At 35.5% G+C, this 21,867-nt stretch overlaps 14 protein-coding genes and 7 pseudogenes across 21 annotated transcripts, besides 1 other annotated feature; 13 read left to right on the top strand and 8 right to left on the bottom strand.

Annotated features, from left to right (window-relative positions):
* Positions 1–74: 74 nt before the first annotated feature.
* Positions 75–21,867: part of a mobile genetic element that runs on past the window's edge.
* TVAGG3_0406370 (phage tail repeat-like family) lies at positions 831–1,649 on the top strand (the record flags this gene model as incomplete). The annotated part of the gene is made up of 1 exon (XM_051232943.1): positions 831–1,649. One exon carries the CDS (start codon positions 831–833, stop codon positions 1,647–1,649), a length of 819 nt encoding a protein of 272 aa, XP_051102673.1.
* Positions 1,789–2,151, top strand: TVAGG3_0406360 (uncharacterized protein; the record flags this gene model as incomplete). The annotated part of the gene is made up of 1 exon (XM_051232942.1): positions 1,789–2,151. One exon carries the CDS (start codon positions 1,789–1,791, stop codon positions 2,149–2,151), a length of 363 nt encoding a protein of 120 aa, XP_051102672.1.
* On the bottom strand, positions 2,415–3,262 carry TVAGG3_0406350 (annotated as a pseudogene). The gene has a single exon. A coding segment is annotated over exon 1 (848 nt).
* On the top strand, positions 3,959–4,515 carry TVAGG3_0406340 (annotated as a pseudogene). Its single transcript has one exon. A coding segment is annotated over exon 1 (557 nt).
* Positions 5,170–5,468, bottom strand: TVAGG3_0406330 (annotated as a pseudogene). The gene has a single exon. A coding segment is annotated over exon 1 (299 nt).
* On the top strand, positions 5,485–5,886 carry TVAGG3_0406320 (uncharacterized protein; the record flags this gene model as incomplete). The annotated part of the gene is made up of 1 exon (XM_051232941.1): positions 5,485–5,886. One exon carries the CDS (start codon positions 5,485–5,487, stop codon positions 5,884–5,886), a length of 402 nt encoding a protein of 133 aa, XP_051102671.1.
* TVAGG3_0406310 (uncharacterized protein) lies at positions 5,906–6,061 on the top strand (the record flags this gene model as incomplete). Its single annotated transcript, XM_051232940.1, has 1 exon — positions 5,906–6,061. The coding sequence occupies one exon, from the start codon at positions 5,906–5,908 to the stop codon at positions 6,059–6,061; it is 156 nt and encodes a 51-aa protein (XP_051102670.1).
* Positions 6,080–6,664, top strand: TVAGG3_0406300 (phage tail repeat-like family; the record flags this gene model as incomplete). Its single annotated transcript, XM_051232939.1, has 1 exon — positions 6,080–6,664. One exon carries the CDS (start codon positions 6,080–6,082, stop codon positions 6,662–6,664), a length of 585 nt encoding a protein of 194 aa, XP_051102669.1.
* Positions 6,693–7,559, top strand: TVAGG3_0406290 (annotated as a pseudogene). Its single transcript has one exon. A coding segment is annotated over exon 1 (867 nt).
* TVAGG3_0406280 (DNA/RNA polymerases family) lies at positions 8,253–8,843 on the top strand (the record flags this gene model as incomplete). The annotated part of the gene is made up of 1 exon (XM_051232938.1): positions 8,253–8,843. The coding sequence occupies one exon, from the start codon at positions 8,253–8,255 to the stop codon at positions 8,841–8,843; it is 591 nt and encodes a 196-aa protein (XP_051102668.1).
* Positions 8,983–9,246, top strand: TVAGG3_0406270 (uncharacterized protein; the record flags this gene model as incomplete). Its single annotated transcript, XM_051232937.1, has 1 exon — positions 8,983–9,246. The coding sequence occupies one exon, from the start codon at positions 8,983–8,985 to the stop codon at positions 9,244–9,246; it is 264 nt and encodes an 87-aa protein (XP_051102667.1).
* Positions 9,295–9,852, bottom strand: TVAGG3_0406260 (MazG nucleotide pyrophosphohydrolase domain-containing protein; the record flags this gene model as incomplete). The annotated part of the gene is made up of 1 exon (XM_051232936.1): positions 9,295–9,852. The coding sequence occupies one exon, from the start codon at positions 9,850–9,852 to the stop codon at positions 9,295–9,297; it is 558 nt and encodes a 185-aa protein (XP_051102666.1).
* TVAGG3_0406250 (uncharacterized protein) lies at positions 10,280–10,605 on the bottom strand (the record flags this gene model as incomplete). Its single annotated transcript, XM_051232935.1, has 1 exon — positions 10,280–10,605. A coding segment is annotated over one exon (326 nt), but the record flags the coding sequence as incomplete, so codon positions are not given.
* TVAGG3_0406240 (uncharacterized protein) lies at positions 10,635–11,024 on the bottom strand (the record flags this gene model as incomplete). The annotated part of the gene is made up of 1 exon (XM_051232934.1): positions 10,635–11,024. One exon carries the CDS (start codon positions 11,022–11,024, stop codon positions 10,635–10,637), a length of 390 nt encoding a protein of 129 aa, XP_051102664.1.
* TVAGG3_0406230 lies at positions 11,250–11,833 on the top strand (annotated as a pseudogene). The gene has a single exon. A coding segment is annotated over exon 1 (584 nt).
* TVAGG3_0406220 (organellar and viral DNA polymerase type B) lies at positions 12,822–13,163 on the top strand (the record flags this gene model as incomplete). Its single annotated transcript, XM_051232933.1, has 1 exon — positions 12,822–13,163. A coding segment is annotated over one exon (342 nt), but the record flags the coding sequence as incomplete, so codon positions are not given.
* Positions 13,317–13,763, top strand: TVAGG3_0406210 (organellar and viral DNA polymerase type B; the record flags this gene model as incomplete). The annotated part of the gene is made up of 1 exon (XM_051232932.1): positions 13,317–13,763. A coding segment is annotated over one exon (447 nt), but the record flags the coding sequence as incomplete, so codon positions are not given.
* Positions 14,319–14,768, bottom strand: TVAGG3_0406200 (protein of unknown function, DUF4106 family; the record flags this gene model as incomplete). Its single annotated transcript, XM_051232931.1, has 1 exon — positions 14,319–14,768. One exon carries the CDS (start codon positions 14,766–14,768, stop codon positions 14,319–14,321), a length of 450 nt encoding a protein of 149 aa, XP_051102661.1.
* On the top strand, positions 15,404–15,681 carry TVAGG3_0406190 (annotated as a pseudogene). The gene has a single exon. A coding segment is annotated over exon 1 (278 nt).
* TVAGG3_0406180 (uncharacterized protein) lies at positions 16,155–16,790 on the bottom strand (the record flags this gene model as incomplete). The annotated part of the gene is made up of 1 exon (XM_051232930.1): positions 16,155–16,790. The coding sequence occupies one exon, from the start codon at positions 16,788–16,790 to the stop codon at positions 16,155–16,157; it is 636 nt and encodes a 211-aa protein (XP_051102660.1).
* TVAGG3_0406170 lies at positions 17,419–18,104 on the bottom strand (annotated as a pseudogene). Its single transcript has one exon. A coding segment is annotated over exon 1 (686 nt).

The following is a 21,867-nucleotide window of genomic DNA, read 5'->3' as shown; positions in this document are numbered from 1 at the left end:
TCAAAAATGAGACATTTGGTGAATTATGCATTATACAGATTGAAAATATGATTTTTGAAAACATATCATCATTTAAAAAAAAAAAAAAAAAAAAAAAAAAAAAGGTAGTGGGGCTTCCAGGCACTTCGTGCCTTCTAGCCCTGATGATGTTTAATATTAATGAAGTTTTTTATTCGGAAAATTGTTAGTCTTCTGGGTCGAAAACATTATATATAATGTGTCGCTTTTCACAAATTATATATGTTTTCATGTTTTGTCAAGACTTCTTCGTAAATGTTTTGTCAAGACTTCTTCGTAAATGTTTTGTCAAGACTTCTTCGTAAATGTTTTGTCAAGACTTCTTCGTAAATGTTTTGTCAAGACTTCTTCGTAAATGTTTTGTCAAGACTTCTTCGTAAATGTTTTGTCAAGACTTCTTCGTAAATGTTTTGTCAAGACTTCTTCGTACATGTTTTGTCAAGACTTCATCGTAATGAGTGTAAATGACCAAAAATAATGTTTAGGGTAGAAGGTTAGATCTAACCTCTTTTCTAACCTCTTTTCTACCCTCTTGAATTTGTCAAGATTTCTTCGTAAATGTTTTGTCAAGACTTCTTCGTAAATGTTTTGTCAAGACTTCTTCGTAAAATCAGACAAAAATATATTTTAGGTGAAGAGGTGAGATCTCACCTGTTTTCTCACCTGTTTTCTCACCTCTTGAATTTTCATGATTTCATCGTAAATGTTTTGTCAAAACTTCTTCGTAAAATGTTTTGTCAAGACTTCTTCGTACATGTTTTGTTACTTTTCTGTCACTTTTCAGGGGAAAACATTTTTATTATTATATATAAATGAATTTTACAAAACCACCGTTACCGTTCTTTGGAAATAAGAGTAGATGTAAAGATATTATATTGAGAGAACTTAAGAAACTACCGAATGGTCTAACATTTGTAGATTTGTTCGGTGGAAGTTTCTATATATCTCATTTGTGCCATACTGTATTTCCTGACTCAAAGATTATATGCAATGACTTCGACAACTATATGAACCGTCTCAAACATATACCAGACACAAACAAAATATTGAGTGAGTTGAAAGAAAAGATACCTATAGGTAAGATGGAACGTATACCATTAGATAAGAAAAATACTGTCAGAGAGGTTTTGAAAAAAGCAGAGTATATTGACTGGGATAGTATATCTGCTAGACTATTGTATAGTGGTTCTATAAGAGTTCATGACATTGAAACACTTATGTCAAACGTTTTATATCTTAACTATACAAAGGTTTTCAAAGAGAACATAGAAAAATATACTGAGGGTATAGAGTTTGTGAGATGTCATTGGACAGAGTTGTATGAAAAATACAAAGACAAGGAAAATGTTTTCTTTATAGTAGACCCACCGTTCTATAACACATACGATTTTCAATACCAAGTAGACTGGACTTTGAGAGACTCTTTAGAAACTTTAGACGTTTTACATAACCATCCATGCTTTTACTTTACATCCGATAAAAGTGGTTTGGAAAGTGTCATGAGATGGTTAGAGGATATACATGACTATGATTTTAGATACGATAAGATAGAATATGAGAGAGGTCCTATAAACCGGAGAAAGTGTCATAACAAAGAAATTTTACTAGTAAGTAAATGTGGTTTGAAATAGGACTACTTGTTTTAGGTTTTTTCCATTGTGTCATTTACTTATTTGACGTGGCAGAAAGATATAGAGAATATGAAGATGAACCAATACCAGCAAATGTTCAGCATATGTACTCGTAAGAGATATTTTTATCTAATATTAAATGGACGCACAGAACTTAGCGAATGCACAGCAACCCGGACAGCCAAACCCAGAGAATATTCCAAATGAAGTTAGAATACAAACTGCAATGGCAAACTATGGTCAGGTGCCAACAGATGTACAAATGCAAACTGCCATGTCAAATGACGCTGCGTTAGGTTTGCCACCATGGTATGCAAATATGAGATGGAAAGAGTTTTATACAAACCCTGAAGTGGGATATAAACAACTTTATGCAGATGACGCGAACACAGGAGTTGACCCAGAATATGTTTTCTACCAGAGGAGAAACAGAATGTATGAGCTCCAGTTAAAGAATGCTATGGAACTCAACAGGAAACGTAAGAGACTAGGTGGACATTAGATTTTTACATATAGTAAAATGGGTTTCTTCAGTAGTATTGGAAACTTCTTTCGAAATGTTGGAAGAGGTATATGGAATGGAATAAAAACCGTAGGAAGAGGAGTATGGAACGGAGTCAAAAATATTGGTAAAAGAGTAGGTCAGTTCGTTGGTATTATACCTAAAGACCCTGAACCAGAAGAACAAGCTCCTGTTATACAACAGCCTGAACCTGCACCACAGTCTAGTTGGCAACCAAATCCAACACCTCAACCGTATTAAAATTATATTTTTACCGTTCGATAGTAGTTGTATATGAGACTAAGTTCTAAGTAAAACGCGTGGTATAATGGAACTATTCTCTTTCTTCCATCTGTTGTAAACCATACTTGAAAGTCTGAAATACTTCCACTCGGTGGTTCATATAGCTTTGTAGGTTTTTCGTAAAAGTCATTTGCCAAGCATAAAAAAGAGTTTTGTGCACCAGAAAATGAAGCATGAACTATAATAGCATCTGAGTCGAAAACATTTTCATATGTTCCATTAGGGTTTTCGACTTCATAAAAGTTCGGGTGTACTGGATATTCTGCAGGCTGATTTAACATCCTCAAAAATCTATACCATGCCAAGTTGTTATATTTTGTAGAAATATAAACGTCTTCTCCAAGGTCTTCTATTCTATTGATTTTAACAGTTGCATTTTTCCTGTCATATAAAATATCGAGATGGTACTCCCTTCGTCAATGTTAAACTGTTTTGCATATTCGAGATAGATATCGTTTATTTTTTCTTGAAAAGCTTGAAGAGTTGTTTCTAAGTTTACAAGCAAATTCACTTGTAAAAGTTTTCCCTGTTCAAATTTCTCATACGTACGTTTTTCTTTGTTATAGTATCGAACTTCAAAACCGACCGTAAATGGGAAACCATGTATGGCTTCTGAAATGAACTTCATTCTACGAAAGCCAATAGCTTTTGTGACGGATGGGTCTCTTAACCATCTTAACGGGTAGTCAAAACGATAGCCTTCATGCTTTACGGTCTCTGTCTCAAACTTTTGACCGACATTCGTAAAAAGTTCATCTAATGGTTTAGTTGTAGCAACTCTTGAATTTTCTTTTTCTATTGAAAGCATATTTTATCTAGAATAAAAATGTCGAAAGAAACAGCGTCTATGAGAGAAATACAACACAACCGACAACTCATTATGCAAGCTCTAAATAAGAACACAACAAACTTTTCAAACTATTCTAAGATATCTGAGTCATTGAAAGAAGGAAACTTAAAACTGACAATAAACCCAATGACAGATGAGTTTCTATTTCAAGACAGTAAGAACCATACTGTTTGTATAAATCCAACAAAAAGAACTTTAAACGAGAAACCTATAGATGAACTTCTTTTGAAAGCAGATATTGACAACAAAGCTGACAAAGAGTATGTAGATGCAACAAGAGACTATATTCTCGCATGGACAGATAGAACATACCCACAAAAACATCATACACATAACATCTATGACGTAGATGAACTACCAGCAATGTTAGATGACAAAGCTGACAAAACATATGTTGACAATAAAATGTCAAGTGAAGTGACAAGAGCTGACAAAGAATATTCTAAAAAGACTCATACACATACCATATCTGATATTACAAACTTACAAGAAACCTTAAACAAGAAAAGTGACGTTGGACATACACACGATTTCTTCGCAACTGTTGGTATAGAAAATATTGAAGGAACGGTTTAAGGAGCTGGTGGGGATGTATTAGATTGGAAACCTCCTAACTTTCCACAAGGTTTAACATCGGAAGAAGACATAACAACGATGAGATACATTAGATGTAGAAATGTCTATGTCATGGAGGATGAAAACAAAGTTAAATTCACTGCTCAAGATTTATATGATAAAAAAGCTGACAAAAACAGAGCTTCAAACGTTAAAGACAGAAATACTTCAAACACTATATCCTATAGGTTCTATTTACACGTCAATGAACTCTACCAAACCAGAAGTAGTACTTGGTTTTGGAACTTGGACTCAAATAGTCGACAGGTTTTTGTATTGTGCAAACTCTTCAAAGGAAACAGGTGGAGTAAAACGATTTCAGGTGAAAACTTACCTGCGCACAGTCACTACATAGATTTAAGTACATCTCAAGCAGGTTGGCATAAGCATAGATTTTGGGATTGGTCAGCAATGAAAAAAGGTAAAGGATATGATGTTAAAGACAACGTTCAGTTTGCTATAAATTGTTTCGGGGTAGCACACAGGGAGAAGGAAACCATACACATCGCGTTTCAGGGTATACGCAAACAACGGGACAAAGTAAAGACTACATGCCACCTTACATGACAGTTTACGCATGGTATAGAAATGCTTAGTCGTCATTTTCAACTTCTTTAGCATATTCGTCAGGAGTTGTCTTATATTTGTTAGGAACTGTCTTTGAAAGTATACCACCTTGAACCTTAACAAGTTTGAAACGAGGTCTGACAATAGTAGTTTTATCTTCTGCTTGCAGTCTGTACATTTTGCCATGTTTGCCTAAAACTTCATAATATTCTCTTGTATACTTTCTTCTATTTTTACGAACACGAATGCGAGTACCTGTCGGGTTCCCATTGTTGTCATAGTCAATAGTATTTTCATATGGGTCGCGTTAGGTATTTCTATTTTTACTTTGTCACCTTTCTTAAGTTTGAAGCCTGGCATTCTTTCTTGTTTGTCTCTTTTGACTAAACTATTAAATATATAGTCTTTCTCTAAGTCAGGGTTGTTTTTTCATTTCTTCGGGGGAATGGTTTCCCAAACCTTTTTGTTTACGGCTATTGTAAATATTTAAAACTTGTCTCATCTTGCCATGGAGAAGTGTCTATATTTGTCGTCATATGACATTTCATCTACCTCACCACCTTGTGGTTGATTTAAGTCTCTTAAGATTTTTATACAACTGTCAATGACACCAAGAGCAGAATGGTTTTGGTCGACAATGAAATATTGGTTTACATTTTTGAACGCAGATAGTTTTTAATATCGTCTGATTTGAAAGAACTTTCACAGTCAGATGTCAGTTTTGTTGGATGGTATTTGTCAACGAATATTGTCAAAGCAGTTTTCACATCTAAAATATTTTTGGACCATAATGGTATGGCTTCACAGTATCTTGTGTTTTGACCAACAAATATTAGCCAGTATGGTGGTCCATCTTCTCTATACCTCGGAATTTTTCCAAGATATCCATAAACCAAGCATTTGGTGTTGAACTAAAGATTTTTACCATGAGTGCTTTCTTTGTCGCTTTAGAAACATAGGGGTCCTTGTTTGAATTCGTCATTTTTAACCCATAAGAAATGGGTTTATTTGGCGCAATAGCAGGAGTCGCATCTAGATTTTTACCCGCAGTGGGAACAATAGCCAGAGGTGCATTTGGAATTGGAAGGAAGATTTTGAGTACATTAGGTATACTGAAAGAGAAAGCACAACCTATTATACAAACTGTACAGAAAGGTTGGGATGTAGCACGAGATGCAGCAAATCTTATTCCAAATCCTGAAACAAGAGGAAAAGTTCAAGGATGGATGGACAATGTAGGAAGACAAGCAGGAAACTATTATAACAAAGCAAATGACTACTATAACCAAGCAGGACACTACATGGACCAAGGTGAAAGATTCTTTAACAGAGGATATAACCATGCACAACAGTGGGTAAACAACAACCAACCGCAACCACCTCAAACGTGGGGAATGTAAATTTTTTTACTGAGATGAAATGAACAATACAGCATTGAGACAAATGGGTTCAAGATGGCTTTGTCGGCTTCCAGCAGTTACACAACCACGTGTTTGTCAAGTTCTTCCTATACCTCAGGAAGTTTTAGACCGACTTAAAAAACAACAACAACCAGTTGAAAACAAACCAAACTAATTTTTTTACTGAGATGAAATGACCGAAGAAGTTGAAACGGTAGATTTGACACCACAAACAAAAAGTTCAGAACCATTGTCAAAACCTGTCAAAGAACTTACAGATGAAGAGAAAAATTCAATAATAGAAAGTGCCAGGTCTGGAAATACAAACCCTAACTACAAAGTCACTTTTCATAAAAATGGAACGGCAAGTATCTCAAAAAAGAAACAGACTCTCACAAATAAAATATTGAAGTCGGAAGGAATTTTCGAGACAACAGATGGAAAAGTTTACTTCACTGACCAACAGTTCATTATAGAACATCTCATTGACTTAGAGTCGAAATATTCTAAACTTTACAACAAACACAAAAAGTTGAAAGGAAAACAGAAACAAATGGCATATGACATTTATGAAGATGTTGACGACACAACTGTTCCTGCAGGTGAGGTAAAGTCAGCCGAACCGAAAAGTGACGAAAAACAGATAGAAGAAGGGAAGCCAAAAACTGAAGATAAACCAAAACCAAAGGTTAGTTTCCAAACTAAACCAAGTCAACCTTCATTAGCTGGTATGGGTTGGCGTCAAAGACTTTTGGCAGCAGGTGGTTACGTAAAGTAAAAAAAACATTTTTTTATTTTTATAAAAAATGCCCCCGTATAGAATGGATAGAAGGTCTGCTAGAATAAAAGCAGAGTTAGAAAGATATGGTTGGAAAGTTTCAAAGAAGTTTAAATATAGGAAGGGAAGACCCATAAAAGTCTATGACAAACTGTCTGGTCTTCGCTACGAAATGGACTTGGAAACAGCACGCGCAAATTATCCAAACAGACTAGAGAGGTTAGAAGAAGAACGTCTTATGGACATGCCTTTCGATGTTAATGAACCGCAAGTTGAAGGACACGACGGCTTTGCCAGATTCTACTGGAAACATGACGAACAATTGCATCCTTTGAGAAGGAAAAAAGGAAAAGGTGAAGACGCACATGCTCCAATGGAAAGAACAAGATATGCATATGAAAAGTATCGTGAGGTTAGAAGTAAAATTACATCTGGTCGAACCTTTACAGTAAACTTTGACGATGGAAAGAACAAAGAAGGCTTCATGGGTGTACTTGCTGCAATTCAAGACGGAAATAAGAAAGGATACAATCTCAGACTAACCGTAACAGATTTAGATGGTCATATATACTATGCACATGGCAATGTCACAACAGCCACACAACTTCTTGACGCTTTCAAGACTACAAAGAGAGAACAAATGTTTGACTCCGACTCAGATATTTTGAATGCAATTGAAGGAATTGCAAGCGTGAAGTTCGAATGGTACCAACCTAACCCTCAAGCAGTCAGACAACATGCTGGATACTTCCCGTTCAGAAATAAGTCTGACATTGACTTAACAAGGTATGGAATTTACAATTCAATTGAAACAATTGTCAATGAACCTTGTTTCTTACATGTCTCAGGAACTCTGGTCTTGTTACAGATGAGAAGATGAAGTATCTTGAGTCATGTGTGAAGACAAGGTACATTCTCAGAGGTCAATTGGCAAAAATTGCACCGTTGGCAATGTCAATATCCGAGTCAACATACCTACAGCTCTAAAGGTTCTTCACATGACGACTATGTTGTTGAGTTCAATTTACCATGGTTGAAGATTGCAATTGTCCACAACCACTTCATGTTGAACGAAAGTCTTACAAACCCATTTTCGGAAAAGGCAAGTGCAACATTGTCAGAGCTGTAAAGCATTCTTTTCGAGAAAGGTTGTTGGAACCAATTCCAGATGACAAGCTGAACAGAAATTTGTACAAAAGACGAAACAAACTTTCAACTGTTAGCAAGACCAAAAGTTGTTCCAGACAAAGTTATAGTACAAAAGAAGTACACAATTCCAAAAGGAGTTGGATTGTTCGGATACCAACCTGAACCAGAAGAACTTCCAATGAGGTTGCAAGAACTTCAAGATGCTATAAACAAACTTCCATTGAGACATCCAATTGACGTCAAATTGTATTGGAGAGCATCTGAGTTAGGTCAGAAGGTTTTATATGAAACAGGTTGCTTCGACGATGTTTATGAGATAACAGGAGAAGTTTCTCAGAAGATAAGAGACTCACTTGAATTTCCACAAACTGGACCAATTGGTTGCGACAAGTTCGACTCAAACGAAAAAATATACTATGTCGACCTTAACGCTGCATACATGAGGTTTGTCCAATATATTCCGACTGGAATTCCAAACGAAGATGGTGAGTTCCCGGGAAGGAACTATACAGTTGGAAAAGTCATACAACAACTGTATGATATTAGGAAAGCTTCAAACCCCAAACTTGCAATGACACTCAAATTGCTTATGAATTCGACATGGGGATATTCCATTAAGAAACCTCAAGAGATGAAGAGTAAACATTATGAGAAGGTCGACAACTTTGTTGAAAGGTTTTCTCCTTTTGTTTTGAAGTACGAATTCACTCAAGGTCAAAGTGGCTTAGTAACCACATTAAAACCTATTGTCGAACATTGGTCTTACCCTCAGTTCGCAAAGGCAGTCCTTGACAACTACAATGAGTTCTTCTCCGATGTTAAATCGAAAGTGAAGGTATACTATGAGAACATTGACGCACTCATGACGAACGAAGAAGGATACAACAAACTCATTGAAATGGGTTTAGTCGGTGAAAAGATGGGTCAATTCAAATTGGACAAAATTTTCACCGAAGTTCATGTCCTCTCCAAGCGTAAGTATTGGGGTATACTTGAAGACGGCACAGAAATAAAACATTGCATGAAGTAAAAAAATTTTTATTCGAATTTGAATTTAAATGTGGGGAATTCTTGGTCTCAAACTCATATATAACCTGTTTGTCTGTATTTTCGTCGACTATGGCACGAGACACAAACATTGACCAAACGGACAAAAAGTGTCATTTCAGATGGCCAAGCAGCCAATCGCATTCGAGCACTTCGAAGAAGCCTTACGTTCCAAGGGAGAGGGTGTCTGGTGCAAGGCAGAGGTCATGAGACTCTACGAGCAGTACATCCTCAATGCCTGGGAGGACAAATCGTCCTTGGATTGGCAATTCTACCAACTCCTCTGGGACGACCTCCTACGCAACTGGGATGACGAAAGAGTTCAATTCAGAGGTCAGGAACTACTTATCCAAATTATCCGTAATTTAAGCTACTTATCTAAATAAAAACTTAAATTTACTTGGGGTTTCCCCCTAAAATAAAATTTTTTACTCTTAGAACCACTCGAGGTTCTCCTTACGGTTGTTGAGCTTGTCACCGTCAATGTGTCTGACCTTCGTCTTCTTGTTTGGATTTGGAACCCATTGCATACCGACAAGCCTTCCCATGGAAATTGTACCGTAATTCCGAAGGGTAAGGCTCAAGTGTCCCAAGTTGTTGAGGACTGGGGTAAGAACCTTGCCTGTCTCCTTGTTGCGGATTTTGTATGGGTAGGGTTGGGAAATTTCATAACCGTCATCCGCAACAAGGGTTGCCCAAACTTCCTTTTCTTCGTGTTTCTCTTCTTCTTCCTCTTCTTCTTCGTGTTTCTCTTCTTCCTCGAAAATTCCTTCTTCAATTTGGTACTCACGAAGTACGGTGTTGCATGTTCTGTCCTTTCCGAGTACCTTCCAGATGGCGTCTATCTCTTCGAAGAAACGGTAGATGAGTCTGGCAAGGTTTTGGTTCTCTATGTTGTATTGGCGCAAGGTTTCCGCGAAATCGTTCAGGACTTTCTTATTGGAAGCTTGGTTCGTGAGGACTTCGACTTTGAGATTGGTTATCTCTTCCATAAGACTACATTGGATAGTCTTAATGGTGGTTGTCAGATGAGCGTTCAATTGGGCAATTTGAATTTGAACTGGGCGCTTGTCTGGCAACCTTGAAAGGACATCTGCCATTGAGTTTGGCTTCGGTGCTTGTTCGGACATCGAAAAAATGAAGTGGTTTGAGAATGACGGTTTTACTTCAAAAAGCTTGTTATGACGGTTAAGTCATACAACAAGTTTAAAATAATATCTTGTTCTTCTTCTGAACGTTTGTTGTCTCTTCGATAAAAGTTTCGAACATGAGAACCAAAAAACGTTTTTTGAGATTGCGGAAGAGTTCAGGCAAACGTTCATATTCTGGATATGTTGGGAGCAGTTCGAAACATCTGAGCTGACTTTCGGACAAAATTGGACAATGTCAACAAATTCATCTTTGGTCGGATTGCTTGAAGGTAAGTCCCTTACATGTAAGTAGCTCTGGTAAAGTCTTCTCATTTCTGCTAACTTTTGGAGTATAGCTTCGTAGTTTAGAAGTTTTAATTTTAATTGTCTTATTCCACTCTTGACATCTAAACGGTAACTATCCATGAGGTCAAGAGTAGCTTTGGTAGCTTTAAGTGGAGCTATCTGTTCCTTGACCTCTGCAATTTTGGTTGCAATTGTGATTTGAGCTCCTTCAAGTTCGCCGTCTATGTTGTTCTCAACGTCTTCAACCATGGCTTGAAACTCTTCATCGGTCCATTGAGATTGGTGTGGGACGAATTTAACTTGCTTCATTCAAAAAATGAAAAAAAAAATGTTTTTACTCAAAACGTTAAGGTTGACTGAACTGGTTGGATGTCGCCTTCACAGGTTATGTAGAACGGCTGACCCGAGAAGTGAAGGAGAGACTGAATTGCCAATTTCATATGGGGTAGGGGGTTCTCCTTGTTTGGTATTTTTATCCAAGGACGTTTGTTTAGGAACTTAACAAGAGTTTCTCTTTTGGCGTCCTTTATGTCGTCGAAAGGAGTGTTTTCTGGTATTTGAATTGGAATTCCAGTCGAAGTCTCGAGATTCAAGGCAGCCCTTCCAGAAATAGCGGTGAACTTGACCTTGGGCTTCATTACCCTGCGCAAGTACTGCTTAACAACTTCATTTATCTCTATAAGGTAAATTGCCTCGTCAAATCCTTCTGGCATTCCGAGTCCTTCCATCCGACAGGAAAATATTTTCCCGACAACTGGAAAAAATTTTCCGGACAAAGGGAAAAATTTTTCCTTCCGACAGGAAGAACTCTTCCAGTTGTCCGTCCGTAAACCATTCAAATTTTCGAAAATTGAGAACTTTTTGGTCGAACTTCAGAAAAAGTTTTTCCTTCCGACAGAAAAAGTTTTTCCTTCCGACAGAAAAAGTTTTTCCTTCCGACAGGACACAAACGGATGACTGACGTTCCTCTTCCTGAATGCCTTCCAAAGCCAGAAGAACCGACAGCCCCAGCACCACAACAGTCTCCTCAGCAACCTCAGTTCCAGCAAGTACCTCCGATTTACTACCAATTTCCACCTCAAGGTTACTACCCACCACAAGGCTTCCCGAACTACCCTCCTCAGCCTATGCCTTACTTCCCCAACCCTTGGATGTTCCAACAAGCTCCACCCCAGCAATTCCAATCTCAATCCAAATCGAAGAGAGACCAAGAGTTCGAAGAAGGTCTGAACCGCTTACGCAAAGATTATGCCACAGCCCCTATGGAAGACGACAGGCTTTCAGTCTCTTCCTCAAATCGACCGATTCGACTCGTACCACAGATTCGGTTCGTGACCGTGAAGACTACCTCAAGCAGTCTGAGAGACTCTTCATCCTACAATCATTTACAGTTGGAGCTCTCAAGAACATGCGCAATTACGAAGGTCAGACACCAGCTGGAGACCGCAAAACAGACGTACTCGCAAGAGCCGTCCAGCTCGTCAAAACAAAGACTGAGATAGTCGACTTCATTCTTGCAGCTTGCCCATACAAGTAAAAAAATAAACAATTACGAGTTAAACTTTTTACTCTTTCTTTTCTGAGTTGTTTAGAGCTGGTTTCTCTTGTAGAAACCTTTCGTACTCTCCATGGTCATGTAATTGCGAATTTGGTACGCAATTCCAGGTTCGTTGTTTTTGAACCTTACGTATGTAACGCTTCCATCCTCCTCAGGGAAGTAAGCTGCTAACATCTGACCAAGTTTTCTCGGTGACTCGGAGCTCATAAAAATGTCACTTTTTAAACGTTAAGTTTTTAGTCTTATTTTACCCTTTGTTTACCCTTTGTTTACCCTTTGTTTGTCAAGGTAGTATTGGAGTGCAATTTCTCCAAATTCTCTGTGTCGGAGTTCTTCAGCATTTTCCAAGGTGTTCCTGGAGAACTCAAAGAAGTTGTCAAGAACATACTGCCATGCTGCTCTTCGTAGTTCGTCGGTATTTTGGAAGTGTTGCACCTTCGAGTCTTCGGACATGAAAAAATGACACTTTTTCTATTAAACCGTTTTGGCATTTCTCATGAGTGAGTATAGTTCTCCCGAACCATTGGAAGAGAAGAAGTACCCTTGCTGGCAAAAGACAAAAATAGTTGCCTTAGTTGTCATTGCAATTGTACTCGTAATTGAATTCATTGTACTTCTCTTCACGTACATAAAACTCAGCAATGGTATTTGCTTTAAGAAGCTACCATCTTACTAAGACTAAACACTTACATTTTTCAAGGTTGACTTTTTACAATTTGAATTTTGTTGCTGAATTCAGCAAAAATATAATTTAGGGTAGAAGGTTAGATCTAACCTCTTTTCTAACCTCTTTTCTAACCTCATGAATTTTCATGAATTTTACACCAAAAATAATGTTTAGGGTAGAAGGTTAGATCTAACCTCTTTTCTAACCTCTTTTCTAACCTCATGAATTTTCATGAATTTTCCCGAAATAAAAAATAAAACTAACTTTATTTTTTTATTTTTTTTATTTTGTATAAAAGATATGATTTCAACAATCGGCACAACAACAATTCAAACAACAACAGCACCAAACTCGTTAGTTATGAATCCAACATCTATGTTAGTAGAGATGAAAAGCTTCATTCCTTCTTCATATACTTTCGAAACAGAAATCCAGAAGATAAAGCAGGAACTGTTAACAGGTAGTTTAGACTGTAGTGCGAAAGATGAAACAAATGAACAGTATCTTTATGACATGCAGGATATTATTGACCATTTACCCAAATTGCCTGAAATCCAACAGCAAAAACTAACTATTCCTGAATTTGACGAAATAGAAGTCAAAGCAACTGACTCGGTAGAAATAAAGAAGTTCATACGTAAGGTAAATTATGAATTCCTTGGTTTTCATTGCAACCATAAAGTTATGGACAAAGATTGCGACATGGTATATAAGAACATCTCTGACATATATAAATCCGGGGAGTTTAAGACCTACGACAACTTTGTTTCATTAGCTGCAAAATGTGTATGGCAGATAAGAGATAAAGACAGAAGAGGTAAGGTATGGAATGAACAGATAAAACCAACTGCTTCAGATTTAAAGAAAGCCATTGACGCTTTAGTTGTTTTAGCAGGTAAGGTTTCAGAATATAACGCAAAAATGAACCCACAATGTTCTAAATGTAAAGCAGCAATGAGGAAATATAACTACTCCGTCAAAGAGATAGAACGTATGAGAAACGACTATGCAGACTTAAAGAAAGAAGCAGAAAAGCCAGCAGAAGATAAAATGAACATGTTAGAATTTCTGAACAAAAACTATCCAACAGCAGAAGATTTCCTTCTATCTGACGTCAAGAAGAAGTATAAAGAAACTTTCGGTATCGTTAAAACATTCGATGTACTGACAGAAGAAATAGAAGCTACGAAACTGTTTAGAGTCTCACGAATTCATAACGTTTACCATGTGAAACGCTTATAAAATAACTGGGGTAGAAAAGAGGTTAGAAAAGAGGTTAGATCTAACCTTCTACCCTAAACATTATTTTTGCTGAATTCAGCAACAAAATTCTGAGTAAAATAATTTTTAGGGCATGTGTCAAACCGTTGAGTTTTCACAAATTTTAAAAAATAACGTTTACCATGTAAAACGCTTATAAAATAACTGGGGTAGAAAAGAGGTTAGAAAAGAGGTTAGATCTAACCTTCTACCCTAAACATTATTTTTATTGAAAAATGACCAAAATTCTGAGTAAAATGGCATAAGATTGCTTCCCTCGGAAAACCGAGAGAAGAGATTCCGTATGAAAATCGTGAAATTTCTCTAGACCGACTTTTACCGGCCTTGCCTAAAACTCATGAAAATCGTGAAGCACAGCGAGTAGGGAAGAAACCCCAGTCGCCAAAACTCTATGAAAACAGTGAAGAACAGCGAGTAGGGAAGAAACCCCAGTCGCCAAAACTCTATGAAAACAGTGAAAAATAACAGAGTATTTTGACAACTTCAAACAAGTAGAGTAAATGAACTCTTTATTTTTCAAGCTTGACTTTTTACAATTTGAACTTTGTTTGCGTAGATATGAATTCTGAAAGAAGTATGAGGGTCTTGTATGACTTTGTACTTCTCCCATAGTTCATGTCTGTCAAACTTACCTGCCATGGACTCTTTCATAAGTTCCATGAAATCGTCTTCGGACAATCCGGGGAAAAGTATTATGTCAGTAAGTATTCTTTTAACATCCTTACTTAAACTCTTTGCTGTCTGTACACAAATGACAACTGAGATGTTAAAGTGTCTGAGCTTCTTAAGAATTCGACACATGTCTTGTTCTCTATTCTTTAACAAAGGATGAGAAGCAAAGTCATCTAAGATAAGAAGACATCTATGAGGGTAAGTCTTCCAATCGTAAGATTGCAATTTCTTCGAAATGTATTCTATCTCTTTCTGTTTGTTTCTGAAGTGTTTCTTCTCTAATATTCTCTGCATTTCCTCATTTGTGTTTTGAACTTATAATTTATATACTCATTTATAGCATTATACTTCAAAACTTTCTTTGGTACTTCTTTATCCAATCTAACAACTCATATCCTTTATACATACTAACTTAGACTTCTTTATAATATCTTTGAACGAATTGACGGTTTGGTCAAATTGACAAGTACTAAAATAACAACTAACTCATAGAATGGGTTCTTCTCATCTAGTTCTTGTTGTTGTGCAGCCATTTTAAGATAAGTGAAAGTCTTACCCGACCCAGGTGGTGCAATTAGACCTGTTATACCATTCTGAGCAAATAAGAACTTGTCATGTATAGGCTTTATCTGAGCATTTTCTAACTTTCTCTTGTTCTTATTTAAAACATCTCAAATTTCTTGTCAATGTCAGCAAACTTTTTTTCTAACATATTTTTAGAAAAATTAAAATTTTTATCTTTTAGAAAATGTCTAGCGATTTCGCTATCTATATTCGAGACAAGCTTTCGACAGCAAAACATCTGTCGACCATAAAATCTTACATAGTGTAAACAAGAAAGGTGAATTGTTCTAAAGTTCTGTTTCTGGGAATATGACAAGAACCATAAAACATTAAGCAGAGCAGTCTTAAAATTTGTCAATGACAGACTTGTTGACAGAGATGACGCCTCTTGGAGAGATGAAGTCCAACAAAAACTTCTTAGAATGCAAAGAAGACACATGCGCTGTTCTTGAAAAATGAAATAGAAAACAGAATAGAAGAGCTATTAAATGACAAAGCACTTTTACAAAAATATGGTTCTGAGAAGTTTGACATAACTCCACCAGAGAAGAAGAAGAGAGAAAAGAAAGAAAAGAAAGTAGAAGAAGAGAAGAAAGAACCAGAGCCAGAGCCAGTTCCACCGAAGAAGAAATTTGACATGTAAAAATAAAATTTTATTTTTAGAACATTTCTGGGTCAATGTCAATGTTCTCTTCCTCTTTAGGAGCAAACACTGGCTTAGACTCTAAAATCTTTTTACCCAATTTACCTTGAACTTCAACTATCTTAGACTCATAATATTCATAGTCGTCTGCTTTCTTTGGTTCATAAGGTATAACAAGTTTGTATGCTTTGCCTTCTTTAAGGTTTGAGAACCTTCTGTCAAACTTTCTTTACTGACTGTTAACAAACCTTCTATGTCTAAGTCTTCAAATTTCGCACCATTTTTAGTCACAATAGCAAACTTAACTGGTTCGATGTTCCAAACTTTGTCAAATGTAGACTTTTCAAAATGGTAGAAGTAAACATTCAAATATGTGAATGGGTCTAGTTCTTCTTTAAGTCCTGACATGTACTTGTTTACTGAGATGAATTTTGCCATCTTTTCTATCGGATAAAAAAATATTTTTTTTAAATTTACTCATAAAAATTTTTCTTTGTATATACACCATTCTGTACGTCTAAAAGACTTTTGACATTTGCCAAGAATGTTCGTTTAGACGCTGTCATATAACCATATTCTTGACAATACTGTTTATACGAATCGTACAATGACCTTTCATCTAAACACTCAAAGTTAGTCTCATCTATAAACAGTTCATATACACTCTTGTTTGCTTCTAACAATGTTTGTCTCTCTTCGGTATGTGGAATTTGTCTTGGATTGAACTTTGAAATATCTAATGTCATGAAATATGAGAACAAGTGGTTGTAAAAGTCAGGTGTCAAAGTTTCTGCTAAGTCGTCAAAATATTCTGTATCTTGCATATGAGCTTCTGACGTTCTGACAACTACATATCTTCTGTCAGAACTTTCTAACTTCATCGGAACAGCATTGTTTGAAACCATAATGAAATTTGCAACATTTTCACAAACTCTTTGGTCTTTATATTTTCTTTCAACAACTCCAACTTTGTCTGTTATAAGACTCTTCAAAGCATCTGAGTTCAAAACTTTTGTTGTATCTATACTTTGAAGTTCGTTACATACTATAAGTTTCATATTCTCTATTGAAGAGTTAAATTTACCGCAGATGTTTTCTAAGTTTGTCATATTCGGGTTCGAATAGCCTTCTAACAGTTTGCACAAAATATCTGTAAAGAAAGTGTTCTTACCAGTTCCTTGTTTTCCAATTACAATGAGAGCAGTTTCATTTTTAGCACTTGGATGTTGTAAGATGTTTGCAAACCAACATAAGATATACTCATAGACTCTTTCGTTTCCATTGCATATAATTTCTTTGACATGGTCTAACCAAGCTTCTATAACATTTTCTTTCCATTCTACTTGTTCGTATTTATATCCAGTGAAGATAGAATAGAAGTTTGGAGAAGGTGTATAGAACTTTATACCACGAACTGAAAAATCTTCTAACTTTGACAATAAGATATCCCAAGCATCTAACATCTTCATGCCAACTTGTACGACTTTTATTTTCTTAAGTTTCTGTTTACATTCTTGTTCTGAAACTATTGTCGCTTTAGGTTTGTTAAAGACTACATCCCATTCTTTCATACATAACATTCTGGGGCAGAGTCGACATAAATGACTAAACGTTTCAAATTCTCGACTGCTTTGTTATAGTCTCGAAATGGACACATATTTCTGAAGGCTTGGAAGTCATAAAAATCTGAAACGTCTATTCTGTACATTTTTTATAAAAATAAAAAAAATATTTTTTTTATTCTTGAGCTATTTGTTGTTCTTGAGCTATTTGTTGCATTTGTTGTTCTTGAGCTATTTGTTGTTGAAGTTGTTCTTGTAGTACAATACTTTCACAGTTGCATCTTCCAATTCGAAACTTTCTGCCGTCATTGACAAATACATAGGACATAAAAGTTTTACAGGAACAAAGTTTGCGTCAACTAAGGTTAAGTTTATGTTTGCTAAAGTGTTTGAGTTACTAAAGCTGAAAACTCTGCATTCGAATGAACAATAGGCAAACCAGCAGAGAATGTTTATTTATACGCATGAGTATCTTTTGGTCATAGTAGTTTCTGTCGACATTCGAATAACACTTTGAACCTAAGTTTGAAACAATATATAAAATAGGTGTACTTAAAGTCAATGGAACAGACACCTTGTATGACACCTTTTCCTGTTATAGGAAACTGTTGGTAGTAAAAACCAGATATAAGTTTTGTATTATAGCTCATATCGTTTATACTAAACTCAGTCGGACATCCAAACATAATGAAACCTGCTCTAGTTGCAGCACATGTTACACCCGTCCTTAAAGTATTAAATAAGTCAACAAAACCTGTTGGTGGTATATCTGAGTAAGTATCTTCAAAGGAGTATTTTTTACCATTCACAACAATAAAAGTCTTCTGGTGTCAAAAGAGCAAAACAGGCTTTAGTCGTCATCGTGTTTAAGGTCAGTTTACAATATCGTCCTTGAGGACTTTGTAAGTTTGTTGTTATAGAATTATATGACTCAGGGTTTTTAGTCGTAATAGTATAAACCATTATATCTTCTGCCATTTATATATATTAAAAGTTTTTCTGAAAGTGGAGAAGAACTTCATCTAAACTTTCACATGGCGTTTCTTGAAGTTCTCTGTCTAAGAAGTTCAAATATTTTGTAAAGACATAGAACTTTCCTTTGTCTACACGAACAAACAAAACAGGGTCTTTCATATCGTTCAAAAGTGTGTAAAGTCCTTTACATGAAATAAAGTCTATATTTTTTTCTTCAAAACATCTTTCAAGAAGTTTTGACATTTTTACTTAGCAAGTAAATTTTAATGAAATGTTGTGGTCGTCAAATATTTTTATGACGTCTGGGAACTATATTTTAAGTTCAACGTTTCACCTCCTTTCATAACGTATATCTTGTCAATGACATTATATGAAACACCACAGCAAGCAATGTCGGGTTCTATTTCTTTGATGTTTATATCGTCTGCCTCTGTCAAAAGTTTCAATAGTTTCTTTCAAATTTCATGAGGTGCGATGACATATGAGTTCACTTTTACAGGGTTGTGCTCAACCAAGTTTAACATTAGACCTAAAGCTTGACAAATCTTCTCCTGAGTTTTAAGTTTCTTTAAGTTGTTGTAGTCGTTTCGAATATCTGCAACAGAACTTAAGTCTCTGCTAACTTCAGGATATGTTGGTTTCTTTTACAGGAACTATTGTTATACCATCTTCGTCTTCGTATGGTTTCCCCACTTCAACATCTCTTCTTTGACATTGACAACAACACTTTGACTGTTTGTTTGAGTTGGTGAATTTAACTTCACATCTGCCACGCCATTAAACCTTTTGAAACACTTACGCTTCTATTTTTCGGAAATGACATTTACTTAGAATAAAAAGATGGACGTATTTGAGTATCTCTTCGAATTGAAGCAAACAAAGTTTACACACACAAACAATACAAGTTCATTGACAGAGTAGTTCTTTCTTTACACAAACAATGGAAAATGTTATAGAATAGCAGTCTTTGCTGAACCAAAATATTTTCATAAAGCAAAGAAAGTTGGTATAACCGAGATGGTGAAAGTTCTTGACGTTGACAAAAATATAACACAAAACTGACATATTCTAAAGGTAAGTTTTTAATACAATATTATATTAAAACTGGCGTACTGTCAATATTTGACGAGAGAAGTCAGTTCAAGAACAACTCATAGAATGGGTTCTTCTCATCTAGTTCTTGTTGTTGTGCAGCCATTTTAAGATAAGTGAAAGTCTTACCCGACCCAGGTGGTGCATTAGACCTGTTATACCATTCTGAGCAAAATAAGAACTTGTCATGTATGGGTTTATCTGAGCATTTTTTCTAACTTCTCTTGTTCTTATTTAAAACATTCTCAAATTTCTTGTCAATGTCAGCAAACTTTTTTTCTAACATATTTTTTAGAAAAATTAAAATTTTTATCTTTTAGGAAAATGTCTAGCGATTTCGCTATCTATATTCGAGACAAGCTTTTCGACAGCAAAACATCTGTCGACCATAAAATCTTACATAGTGTAAACAAGAAAAGGTGAATTTGTTCTAAAGTTCTGTTTCTGGGAATATGACAAGAACCATAAAACATTAAGCAGAGAGTCTTAAAATTTGTCAATGACAGACTTGTTGACAGAGATGACGCCTCTTGGAGAGATGAAGTCCAACAAAACTTCTTAGAATGCAAAGAAGACACATGCGCTGTTCTTGAAAATGAAATAGAAAACAGAATAGAAGAGCTATTAAATGACAAAGCACTTTTACAAAAATATGGTTCTGTGAAGTTTGACATAACTCCACCAGAGAAGAAGAAGAGAGAAAAGAAAGAAAAGAAAGTAGAAGAAGAGAAGAAAGAACCAGAGCCAGAGAAGGGAGAATTTGACATGTAAAAATAAAATTTTATTTTTAGAACATTTCTGGGTCAATGTCAATGTTCTCTTCCTCTTTAGGAGCAAACACTGGCTTAGACTCTAAAATCTTTTTACCCAATTTACCTTGAACTTCAACTATCTTAGACTCATAATATTCATAGTCGTCTTTCTTTGGTTCATAAGGTATAACAAGTTTGTATGCTTTGCCTTCTTTAAGGTTTGAGAACCTTCTGTCAAAACTTTCTTTGACTGTTAACAAACCTTCTATGTCTAAGTCTTCAAATTTCGCACCATTTTTAGTCACAATAGCAAACTTAACTGGTTCGATGTTCCAAACTTTGTCAAATGTAGACTTTTCAAAATGGTAGAAGTAAACATTCAATATGTGAAATGGGTCTAGTTCTTCTTTAAGTCCTGACATGTACTTGTTTACTGAGATGAATTTCGTCATCTTTTCTATCGGATAAAAAATATTTTTTTAAAATTTACTCAGAAAAATTTTTCTTTGTATATACACCATTCTGAACATCTAAAAGACTTTTGACATTTGCCAAGAATGTTCGTTTAGACGCTGTCATATAACCATACTCTTGACAATACTGTTTATACGAATCGTACAATGACCTTTCATCTAAACACTCAAAGTCAGTCTCATTCTATAAAACAGTTCATATACACTCTTGTTTGCTTCTAACAATGTTTGTCTCTCTTCGGTATGTGGAATTTGTCTTGGATTGAACTTTGAAATATCTAATGTCATGAAATATAGAACAAAGTGGTTGTAAAAAGTCAGATGTCAAAGTTTCTGCTAAGTCGTCAAAATATTCTGTATCTTGCATATGAGCTTCTGACGTTCTGACAACTACATATCTTCTGTCAGAACTTTCTAACTTCATCGGAACAGCATTGTTTGAAACCATAATGAAGTTTGCAACATTTTCACAAACTCTTTGGTCTCTTATATTTTCTTTCAACAACTACAACTTTGTCTGTTATAAGACTCTTCAAAGCATCTGAGTTTAAAACTTTGTTGTATCTATACTTTGAAGTTCGTTACATACTATAAGTTTCATATTCTCTATTGAAGAGTTAAATTTACCGCAGATGTTTTTCTAAGTTTGTCATATTCGGGTTCGAATAGCCTCTAACAGTTTGCATAAAATATCTGTAAAGAAAGTGTTCTTACCAGTTCCTTGTTTTCCAATTACAATGAGAGCAGTTTCATTTTTAGCACTTGGATGTTGTAAGATGTTTGCAAACCAACATAAGATATACTCATAGACTCTTTCGTTTCCATTGCATATAATTTCTTTGACATGGTCTAACCAAGCTTCTATAACATTTTCTTTTCCATTCTACTTGTTCGTATTATATCCAGTGAAGATAGAATAGAAGTTTGGAGAAGGTGTATAGAACTTTATACCACGAACTGAAAAATCTTCTAACTTTGACAATAAGATATCCCAAGCATCTAACATCTTCATGCCAACTTGTACGACTTTTATTTTCTTAAGTTTCTGTTTACATTCTTGTTCTGAAACTATTGTCGCTTTAGGTTTGTTAAAGACTACATCCCATTCTTTCATACAATAACATTCTGGGGCAGAGTCGACATAAATGACTAAACGTTTCAAATTCTCGACTGCTTTGTTATAGTCTCGAAATGGACACATATTTCTGAAGGCTTGGAAGTCATAAAAATCTGAAACGTCTATTCTGTACATTTTTTATAAAAATAAAAAAAAATATTTTTTTTATACTTGAGCTATTTGTTGTTCTTGAGCTATTTGTTGCATTTGTTGTT

Source organism: Trichomonas vaginalis, chromosome V (genome assembly GCF_026262505.1).
Source record: "Trichomonas vaginalis G3 chromosome V, whole genome shotgun sequence".
Classification (NCBI taxonomy): Eukaryota; Parabasalia; order Trichomonadida; family Trichomonadidae; genus Trichomonas; species Trichomonas vaginalis.
This window is presented reverse-complemented; position numbering and strand designations above follow the sequence as displayed.